The 27560-nt window shown below is 39.3% G+C and overlaps 2 protein-coding genes across 2 annotated transcripts; both read left to right on the top strand.

Moving 5' to 3' along the window:
* Nucleotides 1-643: 643 nt before the first annotated feature.
* On the top strand, nucleotides 644-7996 carry LOC134098363 (receptor-type tyrosine-protein phosphatase beta-like). Its single transcript, XM_062551395.1, has 8 exons — nucleotides 644-706; nucleotides 4316-4571; nucleotides 4701-4973; nucleotides 6146-6406; nucleotides 6487-6756; nucleotides 7440-7703; nucleotides 7784-7932; nucleotides 7970-7996. Exons 1-8 carry the CDS (start codon nucleotides 644-646, stop codon nucleotides 7994-7996), a joined length of 1563 nt encoding a protein of 520 aa, XP_062407379.1.
* On the top strand, nucleotides 7964-26725 carry LOC134097705 (receptor-type tyrosine-protein phosphatase beta-like). The gene is made up of 21 exons (XM_062550647.1): nucleotides 7964-8053; nucleotides 8722-8985; nucleotides 9066-9335; nucleotides 10906-11166; nucleotides 11247-11516; nucleotides 13534-13602; nucleotides 13769-14029; nucleotides 14109-14378; nucleotides 16104-16364; nucleotides 16444-16713; nucleotides 18664-18921; nucleotides 19001-19270; nucleotides 19588-19845; nucleotides 19930-20202; nucleotides 20944-21210; nucleotides 21290-21559; nucleotides 22190-22450; nucleotides 23708-23980; nucleotides 25332-25580; nucleotides 25875-25959; nucleotides 26051-26725. The coding sequence occupies exons 1-21, from the start codon at nucleotides 8038-8040 to the stop codon at nucleotides 26148-26150; spliced, it is 4776 nt and encodes a 1591-aa protein (XP_062406631.1). The 5' UTR covers nucleotides 7964-8037; the 3' UTR covers nucleotides 26151-26725.
* The last annotated feature ends 835 nt before the right edge of the window (nucleotides 26726-27560 follow it).

Genomic DNA, 27560 nt, shown 5'->3' with positions numbered 1-27560 from the left:
TATACCTTACATTTTTTTATCAGCCGATTTACCCTTATGGGCTGGTAACGTGATCTACAGACACTTTCCTATCTAACGTGATCTATAGACACTTTCCTATTGTTAACCGCCAATGGGAAAAATGGACCAGTTGGGTTGGGCGTGTATTCATAGGCCTAAAGACTTTCAACTGCAGAAACAAACACGTAGCCTACCTCCCTATATCCGGAGGCACAGAAAAAAAAAAAAAAAACATTGTGCAGGTAACTTCGGGACAGCAACTTGCAACCAGCAATTGAGGTAAAAATGAATGCATGTTTTCTGAATACAGTATACACAAAAAAAATACCTTGACATGACACCTCCGGGGTTCCGTATAGAGTTTGTTCAATACCTATATGTAGAATCGTGTTCTATGGTCAGATTAAATAATGACTTTAGCAAACATAGACAATGAATGAATGGTGCTCCAAGTTGTTCAGGATGTAGGATGTGATTACAAGCCAACTTCCTTTTCCCTTCCTTCTCAGAAAATAGGCTCTTTGAAAAGAGCGCAAAACAAGTTCTCAGTCCGCTGTAAAAATGTCCACTCAAACTTTGATCACCATCACATGCACTACATATATAATTTAGAATCAATTAAACTCTGAGACAGTGGAAGGACATGGAAACACAGCTGAAGTTGAAATTACTGTGGTTATGTCTGATGTGTGCAGCTCCTATATTGGTGAGTAATTTTGCCATACAATATTTATGTAAATAGGTTATAGTTTTAACTTCTTTTTAGGATGTTGCACAAAACCAATGCTTATCATTGAAATACAACAAATTTATAAAAGTGCTTTTCACAGTAAACATTTAATCGCAAACAACCATCAATCCAGAAAGTAAAAATGGCAAATCTCCTGCTTTGTGATATAAGCAAATGTATCCTACTAGCTGATTTAGTGTTCACCTCGGTTAAGTTGCCATTTAGAGTCAAAGATGTAGTGAGCCCAGGTTTGAAAATCTAAAATCTCTAATACTCCCTATCATTATTCAAGCTTTTCATTTGATTAATCATAGTTCTCAAAACTGGGCTAAGCTGAGATGTTCAGTCATTTCTAAAGGGCCCGTAGCACTAACATCAGGGGTCATGAAATGTTTTGAGAAAATTATAGTGACTCAGTTGAAATTAGACGTACAGTATATGGCAAGTTAGACCCACTTCAATTTGCTTACAGACGAGGGCGATATACTGACGAGGCTATCACAACCACCTTGTTCTAAAACATCTTGAGGACAAATCATCTTGCACGATTACTTTGTATTGATTTTAGCTCTGCTTTCAACACTCTCCAGCCCCACCTGTTAGTTAAGAAACTCAGACAGCTGGAGGTAAACCATTCACTGATACAGTGGTATTATTCATTCCTGACAAACAGGACACAGCGGGTCAGGGTCAACTCCGGTCTGTCCCAAATCAGAGCGATTAGCACTGGTGCACCACAAGGCGTGTCAGCTCATCTGTCCTTTTCACCCTGTACACTAACGAGTGTTCAACCAAGCACCCTGGGAACTATGATTTTAAATACTCTGATGACTCTGCAATTCTCTGCTTGCTTAAACAGAATGATGATTTGGGCATTTATTATTCAGAAGTAAGGCAGTCTGTTGAGTGGTGTGACTCCGACCACCTAATTTTAAACGTAAAAAAGACAGAGGAATTCATTTTTGATCCAAAGACAGTAGGCAATCACAACCCAATAGTCATAAACCAGCAACCAATAGCACAAGTACAGTCTTATAAATACCTGGGTGTCCATATACTGTAGACAGCTCCTTAGCATGGAACACTCATGTTGACTGCTGTTCCCGCCTGCAGCAAAGATTGTATTTCCTGCGTAGGCTACGCTTGTAGTTGATCAAAAAATCTTGATGATGTTTTAGCATGCTGTCCTGGAGAGCATCATTAGATATGGGATAACCACTTGATTTGGGAGCCTCTCTGTTTCCCTATAGCTAGAAAATCAAGCTGGTTCACACAGCAATGAAAGTAATTGGTCTGAAACAGTACAACAACCTCCAGACCATTCTTGATCAGTGTGTTTTAAAACAAGTGGATAATCCTCTCTGACCCGTCTCATGTTCTGCATTCAAGGTATGAGCCTCTACCATCAGGCAGGCGTTACGGAGTTCCCCACTGTAGATTAAATCGATTTAAAAACTCATTTGTCCCCATATCAATCAAAGCCCTTAAAGGAACACTTCACCGTTTTTTCAAATTAAACTATGTTATTCCCTTAATTCAGACGAGTTGATACATACCTCTCACGTTTCAATGTGTGCACTCACTGGCTCTGGCGCGCGGCACAACTTTGATAGCATTTAGCTAGCCCAATGCATTCATTAGGATCCAAACAGAGATGAGGTTAGAAGCGACCAAACATCTCCATGTTTTCCCTATTAAAATACAGTTACACGAGTAGTCACACAACCAAGTATGGTGAGACAAAATAAAATGTGGTGCATTTCTAAGCAGGTAAAAGGGATAACTATATTGTGTGGCGGAATAACATTGGGAGCACTTAGACTCTGCGCAGTAATATCCTCACTCCAAAGTGAAACTGAAACTGCAAGAAAATATATTAAGGACCGGATAAAACCGGAAAACTATCTCAGCCGACCTATATCACCCTGGCTATGTTGGAAATGAGGTCCTGACTCCTATGTCCAAAATGCCGAATTGTTCCTCTAATTTGTGGTATTTAAAGGGATAATCCGGAGTGAAATGCACTTTAGATCAATTTTTCGGACTATTGGGAGTACATAAGTTGAGTTGACACCAAAATCATGTCATTCGGATGTATTTTGAGAAAGAGGATAGAGATAGAGAGTCCAGAATGAATTTAATCGAGTCAGTACCTTTCCGGAAATGTCGCTGCTGCAGCTAGCAACGTGTTAACAACAGTTTAATAACATTTCCGGAAAGGTACGGACTCGATTAAATTCATTCTGAACTCTCTATCCGACCACATAAAGACGTGGGGATACTTCGGTTTGGCTTTAGGGACCCTCTACTCACTACCACGTAAGTGTAGTGTTGGTTGGAACAGTAGAAGAGGTATAGAAATAGCGTTTTGTAGCGGCGAAAGGACTTGCCCCGGTCACTTCCAGGTTAACGAGTTTTGGCTAAAAACGGTGAACTCGAACATTCTCAAAATACATCCGAATGACATGATTTTGGTGTCAACTCAACGTATGTACTCCCAATAGTCCGAAAAATTGATCTAAAGTGCATTTCACTCCGGATTATCCCTTGAAAGAGAAACTATGCAGGTTTGGCGATTTCTTTGCTATTTTCTGGTTTTATGCTTGCAGTGTGTATATTTTTTTATGTAGACAATTTTTCACGTCAATAAAGTACTGTTATTCAATAGACTTTAAAAGTTATGTTAGTTTTGTGCGAATCCGCCCAGTTGACTACATCTCTCGTCTCAGCGGTTACATCTTGCTGCCAACTATGTCACTTTACTGTAGTTTATGTACAGTCTATGGACGAATACAACTTATTTGGAGTGTTTAATGCTCTGACTCATGGTATTTTCACTGGCAAGGGGGGAAACTGAAATAAGACCTGCTGTTGCTGGTGCCGGTGGCTGTGCCTGTGAAGTGGGCTAACGTCACTAATGCGAACTGATGTGTTTGTAGTCGCTGGAATTACGATATTTCACAATGTTGTAATTCACTAGTTACGAAATGAACTGCAAATGTCTTTACATGAAAATTTGTCTTTAAAATTGACAAACATCATATGTGTAATTCATGGCACAAGAAAATAATTTATCTTTCTCCATAGACTATCATTCATTTTTTCCCCGATCTTACGTCCAGTGGAGTGGACAGACCGGAAGGGGCGGAGACTTAGGTTCCCGCCCAATCTGGCAATACTGTTCCTCATGGAATATCTATGGAGGCCCATTTCCGCCAGGGAAATAAAAAATACGTTTATGCTAAATCAAAATTATGAGATATAAAAGTCAAAATGATGAGATAAAAAGTCAAAATTCTGAGATATTAAGTCATAATTTTGAGATAAAATGTCAAAATTTTGAGATAAAAAGTTACAATTATGAGATATAAAAAGTTACTTTTTATCTAAAAATTATGACTTTTATATCTCATAATTTTCATGATTTTTTAATTTTTTAATTCATGATTCTTGAACATGATTTTTAGCTGTCTCAGGATTTAGTTCATGTGTCATTGCCTCGTTGCATCACAGTGTCTATATTTACCTGCTGCTTTATATCTTTATTTGCTCAGTGTAGTTCTGTTTATGTGTTTTGGTCTTCAGGGCCTGAGACTGCAGCCGTTCATCTCAAAACAGTCCAATAACTCCATCACGGTGGCGTGGAGTGCTCCTGATGGAAATGTGGAGTCACATGTGGTTCTCCTGAACAGCAGCAGCAGCAACAAAAGCCCTGAACTGGACTCAAGTATCACCTCCTATGAGTTTCAAAACCTGACAGCAGGAAAGATATACTCAGCCACTGTCACAACGCAGAGTGGAAACTTCAGTGAAGATTCTGAACCAGTTACCAATGCAACATGTGAGCATTCATATATGGAGTTCTATTGTTTTTATAGAGTACAATGATATTTGGGAATGATATATGGAGTTCTATTGTTTTCATAGAGTACAATGATATTTGGGAATAAAAATGTTTTTTTTTTTTCAGATCCAAATCCTCCAGGACATATCAGTTTAAAGCATGCAACTACAGACTCCATTTTTATTGAGTGGGCTCCAGCCCACTTGATGGAAGACGCAGACAATTATTGCTACACAGTCACCATCAGTACTTCTTCCGGGACCAGAGAGTATAATACCAAATCCACATACCAGAACCTGACAGATCTTACAGCAGGAACGTTTCATGACGTCTCTGTGAGAACAATCGGACCATTTGGCCTCCAAAGTGAAAGCATTGATATGAAATATGTTACAACAAGTAGGTACAGCATTCCCATACTTTTTACAATTCACTCACACATTTCCAATTTAATCTCAGCCATGATGAAAAATCAATCAAGGAAGCTTTTTTTTTTTAAGTGTCTGACTAATTTACATTTTCATCATGACCATCCAACTCATTATTCTGAAAAAGGCTAAGTGCAGACTTCTTAGTATAAAACAAAAAATCTACAGTATCATGGAATGTTTATACAGTCTATTCCAGACATGGAATGTCAGGGAATTGTATTAATTTGTTCAGCAAAGTCAAGGAATATCGGGGAATTCTGTTGTATTAAAATGTACTTGCTAAAATACATTCGTAAAATATATTTCACCATAACATTGGTGTTTACCAGATTATTAGCTTTTTCCCCTTGCTTGCTTGAATGGTTGTGGTTAGCCTGTGGCTACTTTGTTTTTACAATGCACATTAATGTACCGTTCTAAAAAGAGTCAAAGATTCTAGAACGCTACGTGGTGGTCGGTGAAGTAATTTCAATTTACCATTTGTTAGTGAGTGATGGAAAGTCAGGGGAAAGTTATGGAATTTTACATTTTCCTGACTTTGCATGTTAAAAAACCCTGAAATTCTACGACTTACTGTAATGAATGATGTGTTGCATTGAGACATCTTTTACTTTTTACTACTCCAGCAAGCAGTAAAACTAAGGATCAGATACAGATATAAATATTCTTCACCAATTCTACGTGGAAATGTATTTGTGTTAATGTATTTTGGCAGGTCAATTTTAAACTTCTACAACTAAATTTCCTGTTACTCCATGATATTTACCCAAAAATGATCAAATTCCCTGACTTTACATGTCTGGGACGGGCTTTCCAAAACTCCATGATATTCCAGAAATGTAATGATCTGTGGAAACCCTGTATATTGTTATTTCCTCAGTGTAATTCTGTTTCAATCTTTCTGTCTTCTTATTACCCGGGTTGTTAAATAACCGTGACGTTTCAGGCCTGCAAGCCCTTTCTCAGACATGTGAGGAAGGGCTTGCAGGCCCGAAACGTCACGATTATTTAAAAATAAAAAACGGGGAGCAAAATTTTGGTTGCCGCTGACTTTCTTTTGATTTAGTACTTGCCTTTTTGTCCTGCTCCCATTATTTATATTGGATGTGCGTGCTTCGATTGCACTTTCTTATCACCCAGGGCCAAATGTTGTGCAGCCGTTCATCTCAAAACAGTCCAGTAACTCCATCAGAGTGGTGTGGCGTGCTCCTGATGGAAATGTGGGGTCATATGTGGTTTTCCTGAACAGCAGCAGCAGCAGCAACAGAAGCCCTGAACTGGACTCAAGTATCACCTCCTATGAGTTTCAAAACCTGGCAGCTGGAAAGATATACACAGTCACTGTCACAACACGGAGTGGAAACTTGAGTGAGGAGTCTGAACCAGTTACCAATGCAACATGTGAGCATTCATATATAGAGTTGTATTGTTTTCATAGAGCCCAATGATATTTGGTAATAGAAATGTAACTTTTCTTTCAGATCCCAATCCTCCAGGAAGTATCAAAGTAAATCATACAACTACAAACTCCATTTTCATTGAGTGGGCTCCAGCCCACTTGATGGATGACACAGACAATTTTAGCTACACAGTCACCATCAGTAATTCTTCCTGGACCAGAGAATATAAAGCCAAAACCACGTCCCAGAACATGACAAACCTTACAGCAGGAACGTTTTTCAACATATTTGTGAGAACAATTGGACCATTTGGCCTCCAAAGTGAATGCTTTAAAATGGAATATGTTACAAGTAGGTACAGCATTCCAATTCTTTTTCTGATTCACTCACACATTTTAAGTGTCTTTGACTAATTTTCATACTTTTCAGCATAACCATACCACTGATTGTGAAAAAGGCTAAGTGCAGACTTGTTAGTTTAAAACGTTAAAATGACCCAGAAATTGCATCATAATGTGAAAAAAATATTTCTGCAGGACCAGGGAACTTTATTAATTTGTTCGGCAAAGTCGAGGAATATGAGGGAAATCTGTCATAGCATTTTATAATGTGCTTGCCAAAATACATAACATTTAGTTTACACATAACATTGCTGTTTATCAGGTTATTAACTTTGTCCCCATGCTTGCTTGAATGGTTGTGGTTACTGTGGCTACTTTGTTTTTACAATGCATAGGCTACTGTATAATGTACCGTTCTAAAAAAGAGCCAAAGATTCTAGAACGCTACATGGTGGTCGGTGAAGTAGTTTCATTCTACACCAATTCTGCGTGGAAATACTGTATATTTGTATTGATGTATTTTGGCAAGTCAATTTTAAACTGCTACAAAAAAATCCCTTACTCCTTGACTTTCTCCAAAAAATGATAAAATTTCATGACATTCCGGAAATTCAATGACCTGTGGAAACCCTGTATGTTGTTATTTGCTCAGTGTAGTTCTGTTTTAGATGTTTCTGTCTTCTAATCACCCAGGGCCAAATGTTGTGCAGCCGTTCATCTCAAAACAGTCCAGTAACTCCATCAGAGTGGTGTGGCGTGCTCCTGATGGAAATGTGGGGTCATATGTGGTTCTCCTGAACAGCAGCAGCAGCAGCAGCAGCAGAAGTCCTGAACTGGACTCAAGTATCACCTCCTATGAGTTTCAAAACCTGGCAGCTGGAAAGATATACACAGTCACTGTCATAACACAGAGTGGAAACTTTAGTGAAGAGTCTGAACCAGTTACCAATGCAACATGTGAGCATTCATATATAGAGTTGTATTGTTTTCATAGAGCCCAATGATATTTGGTAATAGAAATGTAACTTTTCTTTCAGATCCCAATCCTCCAGGAAGTATCAAAGTAAAGCACACAACTACAAACTCCATTTTCATTGAGTGGGCTCCAGCCCACTTGATGGATGACACAGACAATTTTAGCTACACAGTCACCATCAGTAATTCTTCCTGGACTAGAGAATATAAAGCCAAAACCACGTCCCAGAACCTGACAAACCTTACAGCAGGAACGTTTCACAACATATTTGTGAGAACAATTGGACCATTTGGCCTCCAAAGTGAATGCATTAAAATGGAATATGTTACAAGTAGGTACAGCATTCCAATTCTTTTTCCGATTCACTCACACGTTTTAAGTGTCTTTGACTAATTTTCATACTTTTTCACATAACCAACTGATTGTGAAAAAGGCTAAGTGCAGACTTGTTAGTTTAAAACGTTAAAATGACCCAGAAATTGCTTCATAATGTGAAAAAAAATATTTCTGCAGGCCCAGGGAACTTTATTAATTTGTTCGGCAAAGTCAAGGAATATGAGGGAAATCTGTCATAGCATTTTAAAATGTACTTGCCAAAATACATAAATACATTTAGTTTACACCTAACATTGCTGTTTATCAGGTTATTAACTTTTCTCCCCATGCTTGCTTGAATGGTTGTGTTTACTGTGGCTACTTTGTTTTTACAATGTATATAATGTAACGTTCTAAAAAGAGCCAAAGATTCTAGAACGCTATATGGTGGTCGGTGAAGTATGTTTCATTCTACACCAATTCTGCGTGGAAATATATTTGTATTGATGTATTTTGGCAAGTCAATTTTAAACTGCTACAAATAAATCCCCTACTCCTTGACTTTCCCCCAAAAAATGATAAAATTCAATGACATTTCAGAAATTCAATGACCTGTGGAAACCCTATTTTGTTATTTCCTCAGTGTAGTTCTGTTTTAGATGTTTCTGTCTTCTAATCACCCAGGGCCAAATGTTGTGCAGCCGTTCATCTCAAAACAGTCCAGTAACTCCATCAGAGTGGTGTGGAGTGCTCCTGACGGAAATGTGGGGTCATATGTGGTTCTCCTGAACAGCAGCAGCAGCAGCAGCAACAGAAGCCCTGAACTGGACTCAAGTATCACCTCCTATGAGTTTCAAAACCTGGCAGCTGGAAAGATATACACAGCCACTGTCTCAACACGGAGTGGAAACTTTAGTGAAGAGTCTGAACCAGTTACCAATGCAACATGTGAGCATTCATATATAGAGTTGTATTGTTTTCATAGAGCCCAATGATATTTGGTAATAGAAATGTAACTTTTCTTTCAGATCCCAATCCTCCAGGAAGTATCAAAGTAAAGCACACAACTACAAACTCCATTTTCATTGAGTGGGCTCCAGCCCACTTGATGGATGACACAGACAATTTTAGCTACACAGTCACCATCAGTAATTCTTCCTGGACCAGAGAATATAAAGCCAAAACCATGTCCCAGAACCTGACAAACCTTACAGCAGGAACGTTTCACAACATATTTGTGAGAACAATTGGACCATTTGGCCTCCAGAGTGAATCCATTAAAATGGAATATGTTACAAGTAGGTACAGCATTCCAATTCTTTTTCTGATTCACTCACATGTTTTAAGTGTCTTTGACTAATTGTCATACTTTTCAGCATAACCATACCACTGATTGTGAAAAAGGCTAAGTAATGTTAAATTGACCCAGAAATTGCATCATAATGTGAAAAAAATATTTCTGCAAGACCAGGGAACTTTATTAATTTGTTCGGCAAAGTCGAGGAATATGAGGGAAATCTGTCATAGCATTTTAAAATGTACTTGCCAAAATACATAAATACATTTAGTTTACACATAACATTGCTGTTTATCAGGGCCCGTATTCACAAAGCATTTTATCTTAGGCTACCACTAAGAGTACTCCTAAATCGCGCTAGAAGATTTTAGTTAGGAGTTATCCCCTAAAAGTTATTCACAAAGCCTTTCAGACCTACTTTTAGTAAGGAGAAACGCCCACTCCTAAACTAAAAGTGAGTCTTCGTTGCTATGGTTGACGTCATTACTCATGCACGAGCTTGATGAAAGTGACCACCTTGATTGGCTGGTGATTATAACGCTGGAATGATGGCAAACCTCCCCTACAATGACGAGTTGAGTGACAGGTGTTAGGTCTTAGCTGGTGAGAATGCGTGCGCTATGTCGGGCTGTGAAGGATGGAAGATGATGAATAAATAGGCATAGCCTTAATGAATAAAGAGTAAAGCAAGCCTAGGCTTAATGAAACACTATGGACTGGAGCAGTATATTTGCAACATGTTTTAAATTAATCTGTATGAAAACACGTAGCCTCTATTTGCAAAGAGAGAAGCGATTTAATTTAATTAGGCACAATGAGACGTTACATTTAGTTTACATGCAATGGTGGTTTTGGTTGTCGGTGGCATTATTGCATTTGCATCCTTAGTTGCAATGCACATTTATTCCCTTGCATGACAGCGAGCTCCTGCACTGCACGGTCATTTCAAAACATCGCGACGTGAAATGCCACTAAAAGCGGGTTGTGAATAGGTCTTAGTGAGTTAGAAGTCCTCTCGAGTTCTTTTACGCTGTCCTAGACTTAGGAGCTACTTTTAGGTTTAAAATGCTTTGTGAATAACTTTTAGTGAAAAAAATTAGGAGTCATAAAGTTAGGAGTGACACGCCCATTATTTTTAGGAGTTCCTCCCTAAATTCGCCAGTTAGGAGCTACTTTTAGCCCTAAAATTCTTTGTGAATACGGGCCCAGGTTATTAACTTTTCTCCCCATACTTGCTTGAATGGTTGTGGTTACTGTGGCTACTTTGTTTTTACAATGCATATAATGTACCGTTCTAAAAAGAGCCAAAGATTCTAGAACGCTATATGGTGGTCGGCGAAGTAGTTTCATTCTACACCAATTCTGCATGGAAATACTGTATATTTGTATTGATGTATTTTGGCAAGTCAATTTTAAACTGCTACAAATAAATCCCCTACTCCTTGACTTTCCCCAGAAAATGATAAAAATTCCCTGACATTCCAGAAATGTAATGACCTGTGGAAACCATGTATGTTGTTATTTGCTCAGTGTAGTTCTGTTTTAGATGTTTCTGTCTTCTTATCACCCAGGGCCAAATGTTGTGCAACCGTTCATCTCAAAACAGTCCAGTAACTCCATCAGAGTGGTGTGGCGTGCTCCTGATGGAAATGTGGAGTCATATGTGGTTCTCCTGAACAGCAGCAGCAGCAGCAGCAGAAGCCCTCAACTGGACTCAAGTATCACCTCCTATGAGTTTCAAAACTTGGCAGCTGGAAAGATATACACAGCCACTGTCACAACACGGAGTGGAAACTTTAGTGAAGAGTCTGAACCAGTTACCAATGCAACCTGTGAGCATTACAATAAAGAGTTTTATTGTTTTCATAGAGTACAATGATATTTGGTAATAGAAATGTGACTTTTCTTTCAGATCCCAATCCTCCAGGATGTATCAATGTAAAGCATACAACTACAACATCCATTTTCATTGAGTGGGCTCCAGCCCACTTGATTGAAGAAGCAGACGATTTTTACTACACAGTCACCATCAGTACTTCCTCCTGGACCAGAGAGTATGATACCAAAACCATGTCCCAGAACCTGACAGATCTTACAGCAGGAACGATTCACTGCATCTCTGTGAGAACAACTGGACCATTTGGCCTCCAAAGCGAACCTTTGTCCGAATATGTTACAACAAGTAGGTACAGCCCTCCAGTACTTTTTACGATTTATTCACATGTTCTAAATTTTTGGCTGTCATGAAAAAGAATAAAAAAACTGTATATATACAGTGCCTATAGAAAGTCATCATACCCTTTTGAAATAGTTACTTTTTTTGTCTTACAGCCTGAAATCAAAACCCTTTTAAAAAAAAATCTTTTCCAGTTTTATTAACAAATGTAGCTGTACAACATCAAAATAATGAAAAAAAAGTAAACAGTTCTGAAAATTAATAAAAAAATAAAAACTAGAATAACAGGGTTGGAAAAGTCATCATACCCCTGACTTAATACTTTGTAAAGCTTCCTTTTGCTTTCATTACAGCCATCAATCTGTTTGGATATGTCTCTATTATAGCTTTGCACACCTAGATAGGGGAATATTTGCCCAATTTTCCGTGCAGAAATGTTCAAATTTAGTCAAATTCTGTAGGGAATGGCGATGGACTGCTCTCTTCAAGTCAATCCACAGATTTTCTATAGGATTTAAGTCAGGGCTCTGACTTTGCCACTCAAGGATATTCACCATCCTATCCTTAGGCCACTGCTTTGATCTTTTGGAAGTATATGTTTAGGATTATTGTCGTGTTGGAAGGCGAATGACCTCCCCATCCTCAGCTGTCTAGGAGAGGGACGTAGGTTTTCCTTAAGAATTTGGGTGTACTTGGCAGCATCCACTTTCCCTTCTATCCTGACCAATTGCCCAGTTCCCGCTGAAAAGAAACATCCCCACAACATTATGTTGCCCCCACCATGCTTCACACTAGATATGGTGTGTTTTGGGTGGTGTACTGTGTTGGTTTTCGCCAAACATTGCGCTTGGAGTTCAGTGCAAAAACACATCTGGAATATTCTGCTACCACGTGGAAAAAGCTTTTATGGTCAGATGAGACTAAGATCGAACTTTTTGGAGACTAAGATTGAAGTTTTTGGACTGAGCTCCAGGCGCTAACCAAACACAGTATACACACCCAAACACACCCAAAACACACCATACCTACTGCGAAGCATGGTGGGGGCAAGATTATGTTGTGGGGATGTTTCTCTTCAGTGGGGACTGGGCAATTGGTCAGAATAGGAGGGAAAGTGGATGATGCCAAGTACACCCAAATGATTGAGGATAACCTGCAGCCCCCATGCTAGACAGCTGAATATGGGCAGGTCATTCGCCTTCCAACACGGCAATGGTCCTAAACATACTGCCAAAAGAACAAAGTAGTGGCTTAAGGATAGGATGGTGAATATCCTTGAGTGGCAAAGTCAGAGCCCTGACTTAAATCCTATAGAAAATCTGTGGATTGACTTGAAGAGAGCAGTCCATCGCCATTCCCTACAGAATTTGACTAAATTTTAACATTTCTGCACGGAAAATTGGGCAAATATTCCCCTATCTAGGTGTGCAAAGCTATAATAGAGACATATCCAAACAGATTGATGGCTGTAATGAAAGCAAAAGGAAGCTTTACAAAGTATTAAGTCAGGGGTATGATGACTTTTCCAACCCTGTTATTCTACTTTTAAATTTTTTATTAATTTTCAGAACTGCTGACTTTTTTTTCATTATTTTGATGTTGTACAGCTAAATTTGTTAATGAAACTGGAAAAGATTTTTTTTTAAAATGGGTTTTGATTTCAGGCTGTAAGACAAAAAAAGTAACTATTTCAAAAGGGTATGATGACTTTCTATAGGCACTGTATATTTTACAGTCTCTGACTAGTTTATCTCTTTTTTATCTCATAACCATCCAACTCATTCTTGTTAAAGAGGCTGTGTAGATGTGTTAACTTAAAACATTAAAATGACCAAGAAATAGCATCAGAATGTGAAAAAAATATATATTTCTGCAGTATCATGGAATTTTAATAAAGTCAGAGATGTCAGTGCGAATAACAGCCAGACAGCCAGACATTCCTGTCATTTATAGATAGATGTCACACATTTGTTATTAAGATAAAGATAAACGATGAGATAAAGTATACTTTATTGTCCCCCAGGGGAAAAAAATCATCTTGGGCTCCAGTCACTGCATTGCGAACTTGCAACACACCACATGAAATATACTCGTAAGTAGACTGTACAAGAGGATGAACATGATTTTGTATCTATCTCAGGACTCAGTCCTTGTGCCACTTCCTTGTTTCATGACTGTGTCTATATTTCTCTGCTGCTTTATATTGTTATTTGCTCAGTGTAGTTTTGTTCAGATGTTTCTGTCTTCTTATCACCCAGGGCCAAATGTTGTGCAGCCGTTCATCTCAAAACAGTCCAGTAACTCCATCAGAGTGGTGTGGAGTGCTTCTGACGGAAATGTGGGGTCATATGTGGTTCTCCTGAACAGCAGCAGCAGCAGCAGCAGAAGCCCTCAACTGGACTCAAGTATCACCTCCTATGAGTTTCAAAAGCTGGCAGCTGGAAAGATATACACAGTCACTGTCACAACACAGAGTGGACACTTTAGTGAAGAGTCTGAACCAGTTACCAATGCAACATGTGAGCGATGATATATGGAGTTTTATTGTTTTCATAGAGTACAGTGATATTTGATAATACAAATGCAACTTCTTTACAGATCCCAATCCTCCAGGACCTATCAATGTAAAGCATACAACTACAAACTCCATTTGTATTGAGTGGGCTCCAGCCCTGATGGCATTTGATTCAGATGGGTTTAACTACACCGTTACCATCAGTACTTCCTCCTGGACCAGAGAGTATAATACCAAAACCACGTCCCAGGATCTAACAGATCTTACACCAGGAACGTTTCACGGCATCTCTGTGAGAACAACTGGCCCATTTAGCCTCCAAAGTGAAAGTTCGTCCGAACATATTACAACAAGTAGGTACAGCCTCCCAATACATTTTACGACTCATTCACGTTTGACATTTTTGGCCGTCATGGAAAAATCAATCAAGGAAGTTTTTTTTTCTTTACAGTGTCCCCCTCATAACCATCCAACTCATTCTTGTTAAAAAGGCTGTGTATATGTGTTAGTTTATAACATTAAAATGACTCAGAAATAACATCATAATGTGTAAAAATATGTATGCATTATCATGGAATTTTAATGAAGTGTATTGGAATGTCAGGGAATGTTCTGTCTGCCACTCATTGTCTGTAGCTGGTCAAAAGGATATAAGCCTAAAGCTTTCAGTTAAGGCTATAGCCTGTGGTTAATTCATTTAATAACTCGATGATATAGAAGACAAACCATTTTGTGGAATGGTGCATCATCATATGAAACTTGCAACGATGTGACTCAAACAGTCTCTGGTAGCCTATGAATGACATCATGCTGGTTCTGCCACCCGTTGTCAATAGCTGATTGTGTGTGGCATTCTGAAACGTCTTAAATTGGGGACCATCAGCGTTCGCTTCAATTTGGGACCTTGCAGTCGGATTTGTTGTTTGTTTATTCAAAGTCTAAAGACAATCCAAAGTAGTCTAGGCTATTCAAAGGGTCACTTTATTGCACACCATTTTTACGCAATGCCATGTTTAAAGTGTAACTGCACCCCATAACTCACTTCACACTTCTGAAAAAGGCTTTTAAAATGGGCGGGACGTTCTGAAATTTGGAAGGGAGTGCAGCACTGCTGCAGCCAATCAACCATGGTGATTTCGTGTCAATGTGGGAATGAGTGCCGCAGACATGGCTTGTCACAGGTAGGTTAATCAGGGCAGCAGGTGTTGGGGCATTTCATTCCTAATTTGTAACGACCCGGTGACGTAGATTCGCCAGTGAAGTGCAGGACTACGTCAGCATTCCAATAGCATTTTGGACCAAAAAGCAATGGCATGTTTCAACCTGTAGAAGGCGCGGAGACCTAATATCTCCAATACAAAATCCTACGAAATGTTACTTATCTCGGGAAACACGATTCTTGTCAATATTAACCCTGGTAATAGTGTAGTTACCACTTATGAGTAATTTCAATCAATCAACAGCTCAAAAAAAACATATTTTAGGTTGCAGTTACACTTTAAGATCAATCGGATGAACGGTTCGAGAGATATGCGAATAACAGACAAAGAGACAGACATTCATGTCATAGATGAATTTCATCCATGGGGGGCTATAAAATAAATGTATTTATGTGTACATTGAGTGACTGTACACCTATCGGCTGCAGATGGTGCTATTGAGAGAAGGGCTGCACGGACACACGCACAGACACTCGCACAGACTCACACACACGCATCACACACAGACACACACCCAGTCTTATACACAAAAGCAAACAAACACATGCACACACTCATTTATATACACATAAGCTGCAAGAGTAGGAGATATACTGTATGCATAATAAATTGCACAAATAGGAGTTACTGGAAGAGTTTACAAGCGTCAATTTATTTTTGTGGAGAGAATGTGCAGAACTGAGCGGCAGTCATATTGTGTACCACTATGCGGTGCATCTAGTTTCGTATCTACTGTATCTCAGGACTCAATCCTTGTGTCATTTCCTTGTTTCATCACTGTGTCTATTACCTGCAGTGTCTTATTGTTATTTGCTCAGTGTAGTTCTGTTTTGATGTTTCTGTCTTCTTATCACCCAGGGCCAAATGTTGTGCAACCGTTCATCTCAAAACAGTCCAGTAACTCCATCAGAGTGGTGTGGCGTGCTCCTAATGGAAATGTGGGGTCATATGTGGTTCTCCTGAACAGCATCAGCAGCAGCAACAAAAGCCCTGAACTGGACTCAAGTATCACCTCCTATGAGTTTCAAAAGCTGGCAGCTGGAAAGATATACACAGTCACTGTCACAACACAGAGTGGAAACTTTAGTGAAGAGTCTGAAGCAGTTACCAATGCAACATGTGAGCGATAATATATGGAGTTTTATTGTTTTCATAGAGTACAGTGATATTTGATAATACAAATGGAACTTCTTTACAGATCCCAATCCTCCAGGACCTATCAATGTAAAGCATACAACGACAAACTCCATTTGTATTGAGTGGGCTCCAGCCCTGATGGCATTTGATTCAGATGGGTTTAACTACACCGTTACCATCAGTACTTCCTCCTGGACCAGAGAGTATAATACCAAAACCACGACCCAGGATCTAACAGATCTTACACCAGGAACTTTTCACGGCATCTCTGTGAGAACAACTGGCCCATTTAGCCTCCAAAGTGAACGTTCGTCCGAACATATTACAACAAGTAGGTACAGCCTCCCAATACATTTTACGATTCATTCACGTTTTACATTTTTGGCCGTCATGGAAAAATCAATCAAGGAAGTTTTTTCTTTACAGTGTCCCCCTCATAACCATCCAACTCATTCTTGTTAAAAAGGCTGTGTATATGTGTTAGTTTATAACATTAAAATGACCTAAAGCTTTCAGTTAAGGCTATAGCCTGTGGTTAATTCATTTAATAACTTGATGATATAGAAGACAAACCATTTTGTGGAATGGTGCATCATCATATGAAACTTGCAACGATGTGACTCAAACAGTCTCTGGTAGCCTATAAATTACATCATGCTGGGTCTGCCACTCGTTGTCAATAGCTGATTGGCATTCTGAAACGTCTTGAATTGGGGACCATCAGCGTTCGTTTTAATTTGGGACCTTGCAGTCGGATTTGTTGTTTGTTTATTCAAAGTCTAAAGACAATCCAAAGTAGCCTAGACTATTTAAAGGATCACTTTATTGCGCACTATTTTTACACAATGCCATGTTTAAGATCAATCGGATGAATGGTTCGAGAGATATACGAATAACAGACAAACAGACAGACATTCATGTCATTTATAGACAGATGTCTCATATTTGCTGTTAAGATAAGGATGAACGATAAGATAAAGTATACTTTATTTTGCCCCAGGGATGAAAATTAATCTTGCGATTCAGTCACTGTATCGCCAACTTGCAACACACCACATCAAATACACACTAAAGTAGTCTGTACAAGAAGATGAGAGTTATGACCGACGCTAGCGTAGCTAACGTGGCGGTCTTATCATGATTGTCTTTTTTTTTCTTTTTTTTTTAAATTATGCCTTTTAATGACAGAGACAGTGGAGAGTGACAGGAAGTGAATGGGAGAGAGAGTAGGGGCTGGATCTGGAAAGGACCACGGGGAAGGAATTGAACCTGGGTCACCGGCATATGGTGCAGGTGCCTCAGACAGTTGCGCCACAGCTGGGGCCCATTTCATAATTGTCAATGTTTTTTTTTTCTTTTTTTCCGTCATTTACTTCCTGAATTTTTGGTCAACGATTCCCAGGACACCGTAACACCGGGGGACACATGAAACTTAGTGGGCATGTAGCCCCAGTAGACTTTTACAGAAAATTTTTGTTTGATCCCCAGGGGCCACTCCACCCCGCGCTAGCCCCTCCCGAAACCCAAAAATTGCAGTTTTTTCCTATATAACTACCTGAACCGTGGCACTGAGGATGACGAAATGTTGATTGTATGTTGGTCTCAAGAGCCCGCATCAACTTAGCTAATAACCAGTCATTTGTCATTTGCATCCCTATGGTTAAAAATAAAAATGCAATATGAAATTTGCTTTGATTGCCCCTATCTTCAGATGAAATGTTATGAACTACACCAAATTTTGTTTGTATGACTAACCAGACATCTTCTGGGAGTATGCAAAAATTTGTGGAATTTCATCCATGGGGGGCTATAAAATAAATGTATATATGTGTACATTGAGTGAAAGTGTACACCTATCGGCTGCAGAAGGTGCTATTGAGCGAAGGGTTGCACGGACACACGCACAGACTCACACACACGCATCCTCACACACAGACACACACCCAGTCTTATACACAAAAGCAAACAAACACATGCACACAATCATTTATATACACATGAGCTGCAAGAGTAGGAGATATACTGTATGCATATAAATTGTACATATAGGAGTTACAGGAAAAGTGTACAAGCGTCAATTTATTTTTGTGGAGAGAATGTGCAGAACTGAGTGGCGGTCATATTGTGTACCACTATGCGGTGCATCTAGTTTTGTACCTATCTCAGGACTCAGCCCTTGTGTCATTTCCTTGTTTCATCACTGTGTCTATTACCTGCAGTGTCTTATTGTTATTTGCTCAGTGTAGTTCTGTTTTGGTCTTTCTGTCTTCTTATCACCCAGGGCCAAATGCTGTGCAACCGTTCCTCTCAAAACAGTCCAGTAACTCCATCAGAGTGGCGTGGCGTGCTCCTGACGGAAATGTGGGGTCATATGTGGTTTTCCTGAACAGCAGCAGCAGCAGCAGAAGTCCTGAACTGGACTCAAGTATCACCTCCTATGAGTTTCAAAACCTGGCAGCTGGAAAGATATACACAGCCACTGTCAGAACGCAGAGTGGAAACTTTAGTGAAGAGTCTGAACCAGTTACCAATGCAACATGTGAGTATAAAAATATAGAGTTTTATTGTTTTCATAGAGTACAATAATAGTTGGTAATACAAATGTAACTTCTTTTCAGATCCCAATCCTCCAGGACGTATCAATGTAAAGCACACAACTACAAAGTCCATTTTCATTGAGTGGGCTCCAGCCCTCTTGACGTATGATTCTGACGGTTTTAACTACACAGTCACCATCAGTACTTCCTCCTGGACCAGAAGGTATGATACCAAAACCACATCCCAGAACCTGACAGATCTTACAGCAGGAACGTTTCACGGCATCTCTGTGAGAACAATCGGACCATTTGGCCTCCAAAGTGAACCTTTGTCCGAATATGTTTCAACAAGTAGGTACAGTCCTCAAGTACTTTTTACGATTCATTCACATGTTCTAAATTTTTGGCTGTCATGAAAAATCATTTTTTTTTTTTTTTTTTTTTTTTTTTTTAGTGTTTGACTAGTTTATCTTTTTTACCTTATAACCATCCAACTCATTCTCGTTAAAGAGGCTGTGTAGATGTGTTAGCTTAAAACATTAAAATGACTCAGAAATAGCAGAATGTGAAAAAAAAATATTTCTGCAGTATCATGGAATTTTGATAAAGTCAGTTGTTATTTTCTCAGTGTAGTTTTGTTCAGATGTTTCTGTCTTTTTATCACCCAGGGCCAAATGTTGTGCAACCGTTCATCTCAAAACAGTCCAGTAACTCCATCAGAGTGGTGTGGGGTGCTCCTGATGGAAATGTGGGGTCATATGTGGTTCTCCTGAACAGCAGCAGCAGCAACAAAAGCCCTGAACTGGACTCAAGTATCACCTCCTATGAGTTTCAAAACCTGGCAGCTGGAAAGATATACACAGTCACTGTCACAACACAGAGTGGACACTTTGGTGAAGAGTCTGAACAAGTTACCAATGCAACATGTGAGCATTAAAATATAGTTGTACTGATAGGTTGTTTTCATAGAGTACAATGATATTTGTAATACAAATGAGACTTTTTTTCAGATCCTAATCCTCCTGGGCGTATTACCATAACACATACAACTGCAAACTCCATTTTTATTGAGTGGGCTCCAGCCCACTTGATGGATGACGCAGACAGTTTTTACTATACAGTCACCATTAGAAATTCTTCTTGGACCAGAGAGTATAAGGCCAAAAACACCTCTCAGAACCTGACGGACCTTACACCAGGAATATTTCACAACATCTCTGTGAGAACAACTGGACCATTTGGCCTCCAAAGTGAACGCATTAAAGTGGAATATGTTCAAACAAGTAGGTACAGCATTCCAATACTTTAGGCCCCGGCAGTGGCGCAACTGGCTGGGGCACCTGCACCGTACGCCGGCGACCCGGGTTCGATTCCCGCCCCGTGGTCCTTTCCGGATCCCACCCCGACTCTCTCTCCCACTCACTTCCTGTCATTCTCTCTACTGTCCTGTCCATTAAAGGCATAAAAAGCCCAAAAAAAAAATATAAATAATAATAATAAATAAGCATTCCAATACTTTGTGCGATTCACTCACACGTTTTACTTTTTTATTTAAAAATCAATCAAGGAAGTTCTTTTTGACAAGTGTCTATGGCTAATTAGCGCTGTTTACATGGATACTTCTATTCCGATTACAAACGGAATAACAGCTCAATCGGAATAAAAAATAGTCATATAAACACCTCAATCGGAATGAAAATCCCTGATCCAATCAGAATTTTAATCGGAATGGAAGAGGTGGTGTAGTCCGTTCCTATTCCGAATGAACACCCATGTATACAGTCATTTGGATTGACTGCTACAGTATATCTTCCCAATGAAAAGTAGCCAACAATGGCTATTCCGATCAAATATTTGTTGATCGGAATAGTTTAATCGGAAAGACAAAAAAAAACTGTCATAATCATTTTTATTCCCATTACTGCTTACTTGAATTTCTCGGAATTTAGTCCTTGTGTCATTTCCTTGTTTCATCACTGTGCTCTATATTGCTCTATATATATATCTGTCTTCTTATATCCTAGGGCCAGATGTTGTACAGCCATTCATCTCAAAACAGTCCAGTAGCTCCATCAGAGTGGTGTGGCGTGCTCCTGATGGAAATGTGGAGTCATATGTGGTTCTCCTGAACAGCAGCAGCAGCAGCAGCAGCAACAGAAGCCCTCAACTAAACCCAAATATCACCTCCTATGAGTTTCAAAACCTGGCAGCTGGAAAGATATACACAGCCACTGTCACAACGCAGAGTGGACACTATAGTGAAGAGTCTGAAAGAGTTACCAATGCAACATGTGAGTATAAAAATAAAGAGTTTTATTGTTTTCATAGAGTACAATAATATTTGGTAATACAAATGTAACTTCTTTTCAGATCCCAAGCCTCCAGGACGTATCAATGTAAAGCACACAACTACAAAGTCCATTTTCATTGAGTGGGCTCCAGCCATCTTGACGTATGATTCTGACGGTTTTAACTACACAGTCACCATCAGTACTTCCTCCTGGACCAGAAAGTATGATACCAAAACCACGTCCCAGAACCTGACAGATCTTACAGCAGGAACGTTTCACGGCATCTCTGTGAGAACAATCGGACCATTTGGCCTCCAAAGTGAACCTTTGTCCGAATATGTTTCAACAAGTAGGTACAACCCTCAAGTACTTTTTATGATTCATTCACATGTTCTAAATTTTTGGCTGTCATGAAAAATCAAAAGTTTTTTTTTTTTTTTTAGTGTTTGACTAGTTTATCTCTTTTACCTTATAACCATCCAACTCATTCATGTTAAAGAGGCTGTGTAGATGTGTTAACTTAAAACATTAAAATTACCCAGAAATGGCATCAGAATGTGAAAAAAGTAATAAAGTATATATTTCTGCAGTATCATGGAATTTTAATAAAGTCAGAGATGTCAGTGCGAATAACAGACAGACAGACAGACAGACATTCCTGTCAATTATAGATAGATGTCTCACATTTGTTATTAAGATAAAGATAAACGATAAGATATCGTAAGTATACTTCAATGTCCCCCAAGGGAGAAAATTCATCTTGGACTCCAGTCACTGCATTGCAAACTTGCAACACACCACATAAAATATACTCGGAAGCAGACTGTACAAGAGGATGGAAATGATTTTGTATCTATCTCAGGACTCAGTCCGTGTGCCACTTCTTTGTTTCATCACTGTGTCTATATTTCTCTGCTGCTTTTATTGTTATTTTCTCAGTGTAGTTTTGTTCAGATGTTTCTGTCTTCTTATCACCCAGGGCCAAATGTTGTGCAGCCGTTCATCTCAAAACAGTCCAGTAACTCCATCAGAGTGGTGTGGAGTGCTTCTGACGGAAATGTGGGGTCATATGTGGTTCTCCTGAACAGCAGCAGCAGCAGCAACAAAAGCCCTGAACTGGACTCAAGTATCACCTCCTATGAGTTTCAAAACCTGGCAGCTGGAAAGATATACACAGTCACTGTCACAACACAGAGTGGGCACTTTGGTGAAGAGTCTGAACAAGTTACCAATGCAACATGTGAGCATTAAAATATAAACTGCTCACAAAAAGTAAGGAAACTTGACTTTGGCCCATTATATCTCCCTTTTAGTAATACCAACCAGTAAAGTGTTTCATATCATTTTTATCGATGATTTGTCACCTTTACAATGAGGTATAGCTTGTAAGCATAGGGCAATCATGGAATGAGGAACACAAGCAAACGTGTAAGTAGTGCCAACGAAAAATGTGCCAAAATGGCCTGTTATGCTGTTGGAATTCACCTTTGTTACTTCAAGCATTGACGATTGCACTCTCCCACAGAAATGAGGAAAACAAAACATGTTAGGCATACATTTGTTCATTTTATACTCAGTGTCAGGGTCCTCAGTAGCGTGCAGAGGATCCATATGCAGCCACAACAGCTTGGCACCTTCTTCTCATGCTGGTCACCAACCTGGCTACATTCTGCTGTGGGATGGCATTCCATTCCTCGATAAGGATCTGTTGTAAGGCAGCCAACCTGGTTTTGTTGGTGACTCTGGCACGTACAGCATGCCCAAGCTGATCCCACAAGTGTTCACGGCAGGCCATTAGATCCTCTCCACTCCCAAATTCTGGAGGTACTCTCTGATGATCCCAGCTCTATGGGGGCGAGCGTTGTCATCCTGGAGGATGGCATTTGGTCCCATATTCTGGAGATATGGAATTGCCACTGGCTCCAGAATCTCTTCCCGGTATCTAACTGCATGATGATTGCCTTCAATGATAACAAAGTCTGTCTTTCGAGTTAGGGAGATGTCACCCCACAGCAGAATGTAGCCAGGTTGGTGACCTGCATGAGAAGAAGGTGCCAAGCTGTTGTGGCTGCATATGGATCCTCTACACGCTACTGAGGACCCTGACACTGAGTATAAAATGAACAAATGTATGCCTAACATGTTTTGTTTTCCTCATTTCTGTGGAAGAGTGCAATCGTCAATGCTTGAAGTAACAAAGGTGAATTCCAATAGCATAACAGGCCATTTTGGCACATTTTTCGTTGGCACTACTTACACGTTTGCTTGTGTTGCTCATCCCATGATTGCCCTATGCTTACAAGCTATACCTCATTGTAAAGGTGACAAATCAACGATAAAAATGATATGAAACACTTTACTGGTTGGTATTACTAAAGGGGAGATATAATAGGCCAAAGTCAAGTTTCCTTACTTTTTGTGAGCGGTTTAGTTGTACTGATAGGTTGTTTTCATAGAGTACAATGATATTTGTAATACAAATGAGACTTTTTTTCAGATCCTAATCCTCCTGGGCATATTACCATAGCGCATACAACTGCAAACTCCATTTTTATTGAGTGGGCTCCAGCCCACTTGATGGATGACGCAGACAGTTTTTACTACACAGTCACCATTAGAAATTCTTCTTGGACCAGAGAGTATAAGGCCAAAACCACGTCCCAGAACCTGACAGATCTTACACCAGGAACATTTCACAACATCTCTGTGAGAACAACTGGACCATTTGGTCTCCAGAGTGAATGCATTCAAATCAGAAATGCCATTACAAGTAAGTAGCTCTGTGATTCACAAACACATGTTTTAATTTATATCTCAACCTTCATGAAATATATCTCAAGGTAGTATGTTTTACAGTTGCTATGACAAAATACATTTGCTTTTATTCATTTAGCAGGCGCTTTTATCCAAACCGACTTGCATATGTCAATTATATTACAAGAACCATTGTCTCCACAGTAGCTTAGGGAACAGCTTAGGGATCAGGCTTGTGCAAAATTCAGAATTGAATTGTCAATGACTCCTAAATTCCAATTCAATTCTTGAGTTTGAATTGAATTTGAATTGAGGTCAAAACAGGATGCAGAATTACAATTCGAATTTGAATTAAAGGAAGTAGAATTGAAATTCAACGAAATTCAAAGAAATTCATATACATAGTTTAAGGGTAGTGTTTAACAATGAAGTTTCACAAAATATGTCAGATATGATCACAACAAACACACAGCTTATAATTGAAAACAGTAATCAATTACATTTCCAAAGTAACCTTTCCTAAACTGAATGTATGTGAGATTCAACACATGCTTCCTGTAATGTGACTGGAATTGATTTGAGTTGTTATGAATTGAATTCCACTTCCTGTCATTCCAATTCAAATTCAACTTCCTGTGGGGTGGGGCCAATTCAATTCAAATTCCAATTCATGAATAGCCTGGGTTTCCCATACTGCCTTGCGCGGTGATTTCTTTCACGCTGCTAAGGCAGTCTGGAAACTAACGCCCCCATGTTCGCCTGATGTTGGAGGCCAATCACAGAACAGGGGAGAAAGCAAGACCATGAAGAGCTATGCAGAGACGCATTTGATTGACATCCGTGGCGCCCAATGAACGGATCTGGGCATTTTTTCAAATACGAGAAAATGAACGTCTGGTTGCCAGACTACGTCTCATTTGAGAAGTGGGAGGCGTTAGCCAGGCTAATTCATGAATTGAATGGAGGCCAATTCTAAAATTCGGAATTGTGCACAAGCCTGTTAGGGATGCAAGGTAAAACTCAGATAGGTAAATAAATATACTATAACAAATTTACAAAAGAACAAAGTACTATACTCAGTTCATCCATTCAATGTCCCCTTCAACAAGTGAACAATTAAGGATGTCAAATATATCAGATAAAAACAGTTAATCAAATAAAGAAAAAAAGAGAGAGAGGGGCCAAGAATTTGAAAGACAAAGGTCAAGGTCACATGAGGTTCTACATGTAGGCTAGGACAGTGACTGCACAATATATCTCAAGCCCTAAGACCAGTGACAGCTATCATGTGGCACTGATAAAGATTTTATTTTCTGTAATAGGACTTTATTTGACATCCACATAATTTCCATTATTTTTCAAATCAGTTCCAGCAAAGGTGGCCGATCTGAATTGTGAACCTGGACATTTCTCTCTGAGCCTTAACTGGCAAGAACCATTTGGTGTGTGGACTGTCGTGGAGGTGAATGTGAACGGGGGAATTTCTCAGCAAGTGAGGGAAACAGAACTGATGGTGGTTGGGCTTCAGCCTGCTCAGACCTACATAATCAGTGTCACATCATTATCTGGATCTATGAGGAGTTCTGCACGACGGATCAGCTGTCAAACTCATTCAAGTAAGATTCTGTATGTCCATAAACTATGGGTGAGTCAACATGGCCTGGTGTAAATTGCTAAATTGTTTGTAATGGCATTAGCTGTAGCTAACTTTTGTACGCATAGCAGTACAAAATGTGCCCACCGCTCAGTTGTGCACATTCTCTCCACAAAAATAAATCATGCTTCATGCTTCAACATCAGTGTTAAAAACGTCGGCATTGATGTCCGTCGATAGACAGAGCTCTCATGACAGCATCGGAGAGTGAATGTGTGATTGAATGTTTCCCTAATTTCTTCTCTTATCCCCTCAGCGGTGATCTGGATATCATTACTAGTCCTCACACTCCTGGGCCTCCTGACTGCCATAGGAGTGGCTCTCACGCGCCGACAGAATAGGTATGAGTTAAAGTTACCCTTGATTTTGAAAGGGACATTGAGCTGTTTATTTTCTACTTCACATTGAGAGCCAAGTTAATTTCCATTACAGGAATTGGAACTTACTTTTACGGGCCCGGTTTCATTTGTTTGAGATTCCATTAGACGAACAGCCCCTTACCGGAACATTCCGGGAACTTCGACAGGGCTAAGTCCCTGCCTCATGGTAGGTATTTCAGCCTCTAAAAACTCTGCAGTGGCACGTCAATTGCCTGTTCATCTTTGGACATTTACAAGCCAGTGCTTGATGTGTTTGAATGCTCAGTGTTGATCCTTTTTTTTTGGCTGCTCACCTGACCTAATGTTATCTTAGGGGTTATTCTAAAGTTTAACAGGCACATAAGATCATCTTTGGTATACAGTGAGGAGAAAATTTATTTGATACCATGCTAAAGTTGCCTAAAAAGAGGAATATAAAATCATCAATTGACAATTGATCTTAATGTCTTAATTAAAAAAAATAGTAAAAATAAAACCGCTAAGCACCCCAATTTTCTTTGTGATTGAAGAATGTTTCGTAAAGAAATAAATGTTCTTCCTGAATGCTAGGGGGAAGGAAGTATTTGACCCCCAATGTAACCCTATGGGAATTTAACACATAGGGTTAACATAGGGGCAGGCAGATTTTTATTTTTTAAGGCCAGCTATTTCATGGATTCAGGATATTATGCATCCTGATAAAGTTCCCTTGGCCGTTGGAATTAAAATAGCCCCACATCATTACATACCTTTCACCATAGCTAAAGATTGGCATGGTGCTTTTTCCAGTAGGCCTATTAGCCTGTTTGATGCTCATTGAGCTCAATGCAAATCAACAGGCTAATAGGCCAACTGGAAAAAGCACCATGCCAATCTCTAGCTATGGTCAAGGATATGTGATGATGTGGGGCTATTTTAATTCCAAAGGCCAAGGGAAATTTATGGGGATGCATAATATCCTAGATCCATGAAATAGCTGGCCTTTAAAAATAAAAATCTGCCTGCCCCTATGTTAACCCTATGTGTTAAATTCCCATAGGGTTACATAGGGGGTCAAATAATTCCTTCCCCTAGCATTTAAGGAAAACATTTATCTATTTACGATACATTCTTCAATCACAAAGAAAATTGGTGTCCTTGGCGGTTTGATTTTTACTATTTTTTTTTTTAATTAAGGCATTAAGATCAATTGTCAAATGATGATTTTATATTCCTGTTTTAGCATGGTATCAAATACATGTGCTCCTCACTGTATGTACTATGACTAAAGTGCTTTCTGTTATTTTTTTGAATGAGGACATTTCTTTTGGGGCAAGGAAGTAAACATGTGCAAGGACTTTTATAAAGCTTCTGTTTAGGGTTGTAGTCAAAGATACATGTATGTCTAGATCTTTTTGGTATTAGTATGGTTATTTATAGTTCTCAAAGTTGACCAGCTTTTAAGTGGAGATGTTCATTCATTTATAAAAGGTTTACAAACTTCTGATCCCCACTGTACATTCATTAGGGGGGCTTAGAAATGTGATGAGGACATACAGGACAAAATAACAATTTAAAGTGAAATTAATGCATATGATGTTTTA

Source organism: Sardina pilchardus, chromosome 12, assembly GCF_963854185.1.
Source record: "Sardina pilchardus chromosome 12, fSarPil1.1, whole genome shotgun sequence".
NCBI lineage: Eukaryota > Metazoa > Chordata > Actinopteri > Clupeiformes > Clupeidae > Sardina > Sardina pilchardus.
Note: the sequence above shows the minus strand (reverse complement) of the source record. Positions and strands in the feature narration are given on the sequence as shown.

Excerpts from the sequence above, each read along its gene's own strand:
- LOC134098363 (XM_062551395.1), top strand. The coding sequence starts at position 644 with ATGGAAACACAGCTGAAGTTGAAATTACTGTGGTTATGTCTGATGTGT. Across the intron at positions 707-4,315 it reads TGTGTGCAGCTCCTATATTG|GGCCTGAGACTGCAGCCGTT; the intron begins GTGAGTAATTTT and ends TTTGGTCTTCAG. Across the intron at positions 6,757-7,439 it reads TAAAATGGAATATGTTACAA|GGCCAAATGTTGTGCAGCCG; the intron begins GTAGGTACAGCA and ends CTAATCACCCAG.
- LOC134097705 (XM_062550647.1), top strand. Across the intron at positions 11,167-11,246 it reads ACCAGTTACCAATGCAACCT|ATCCCAATCCTCCAGGATGT; the intron begins GTGAGCATTACA and ends CTTTTCTTTCAG. Across the intron at positions 16,714-18,663 it reads GTCCGAACATATTACAACAA|GGCCAAATGCTGTGCAACCG; the intron begins GTAGGTACAGCC and ends CTTATCACCCAG.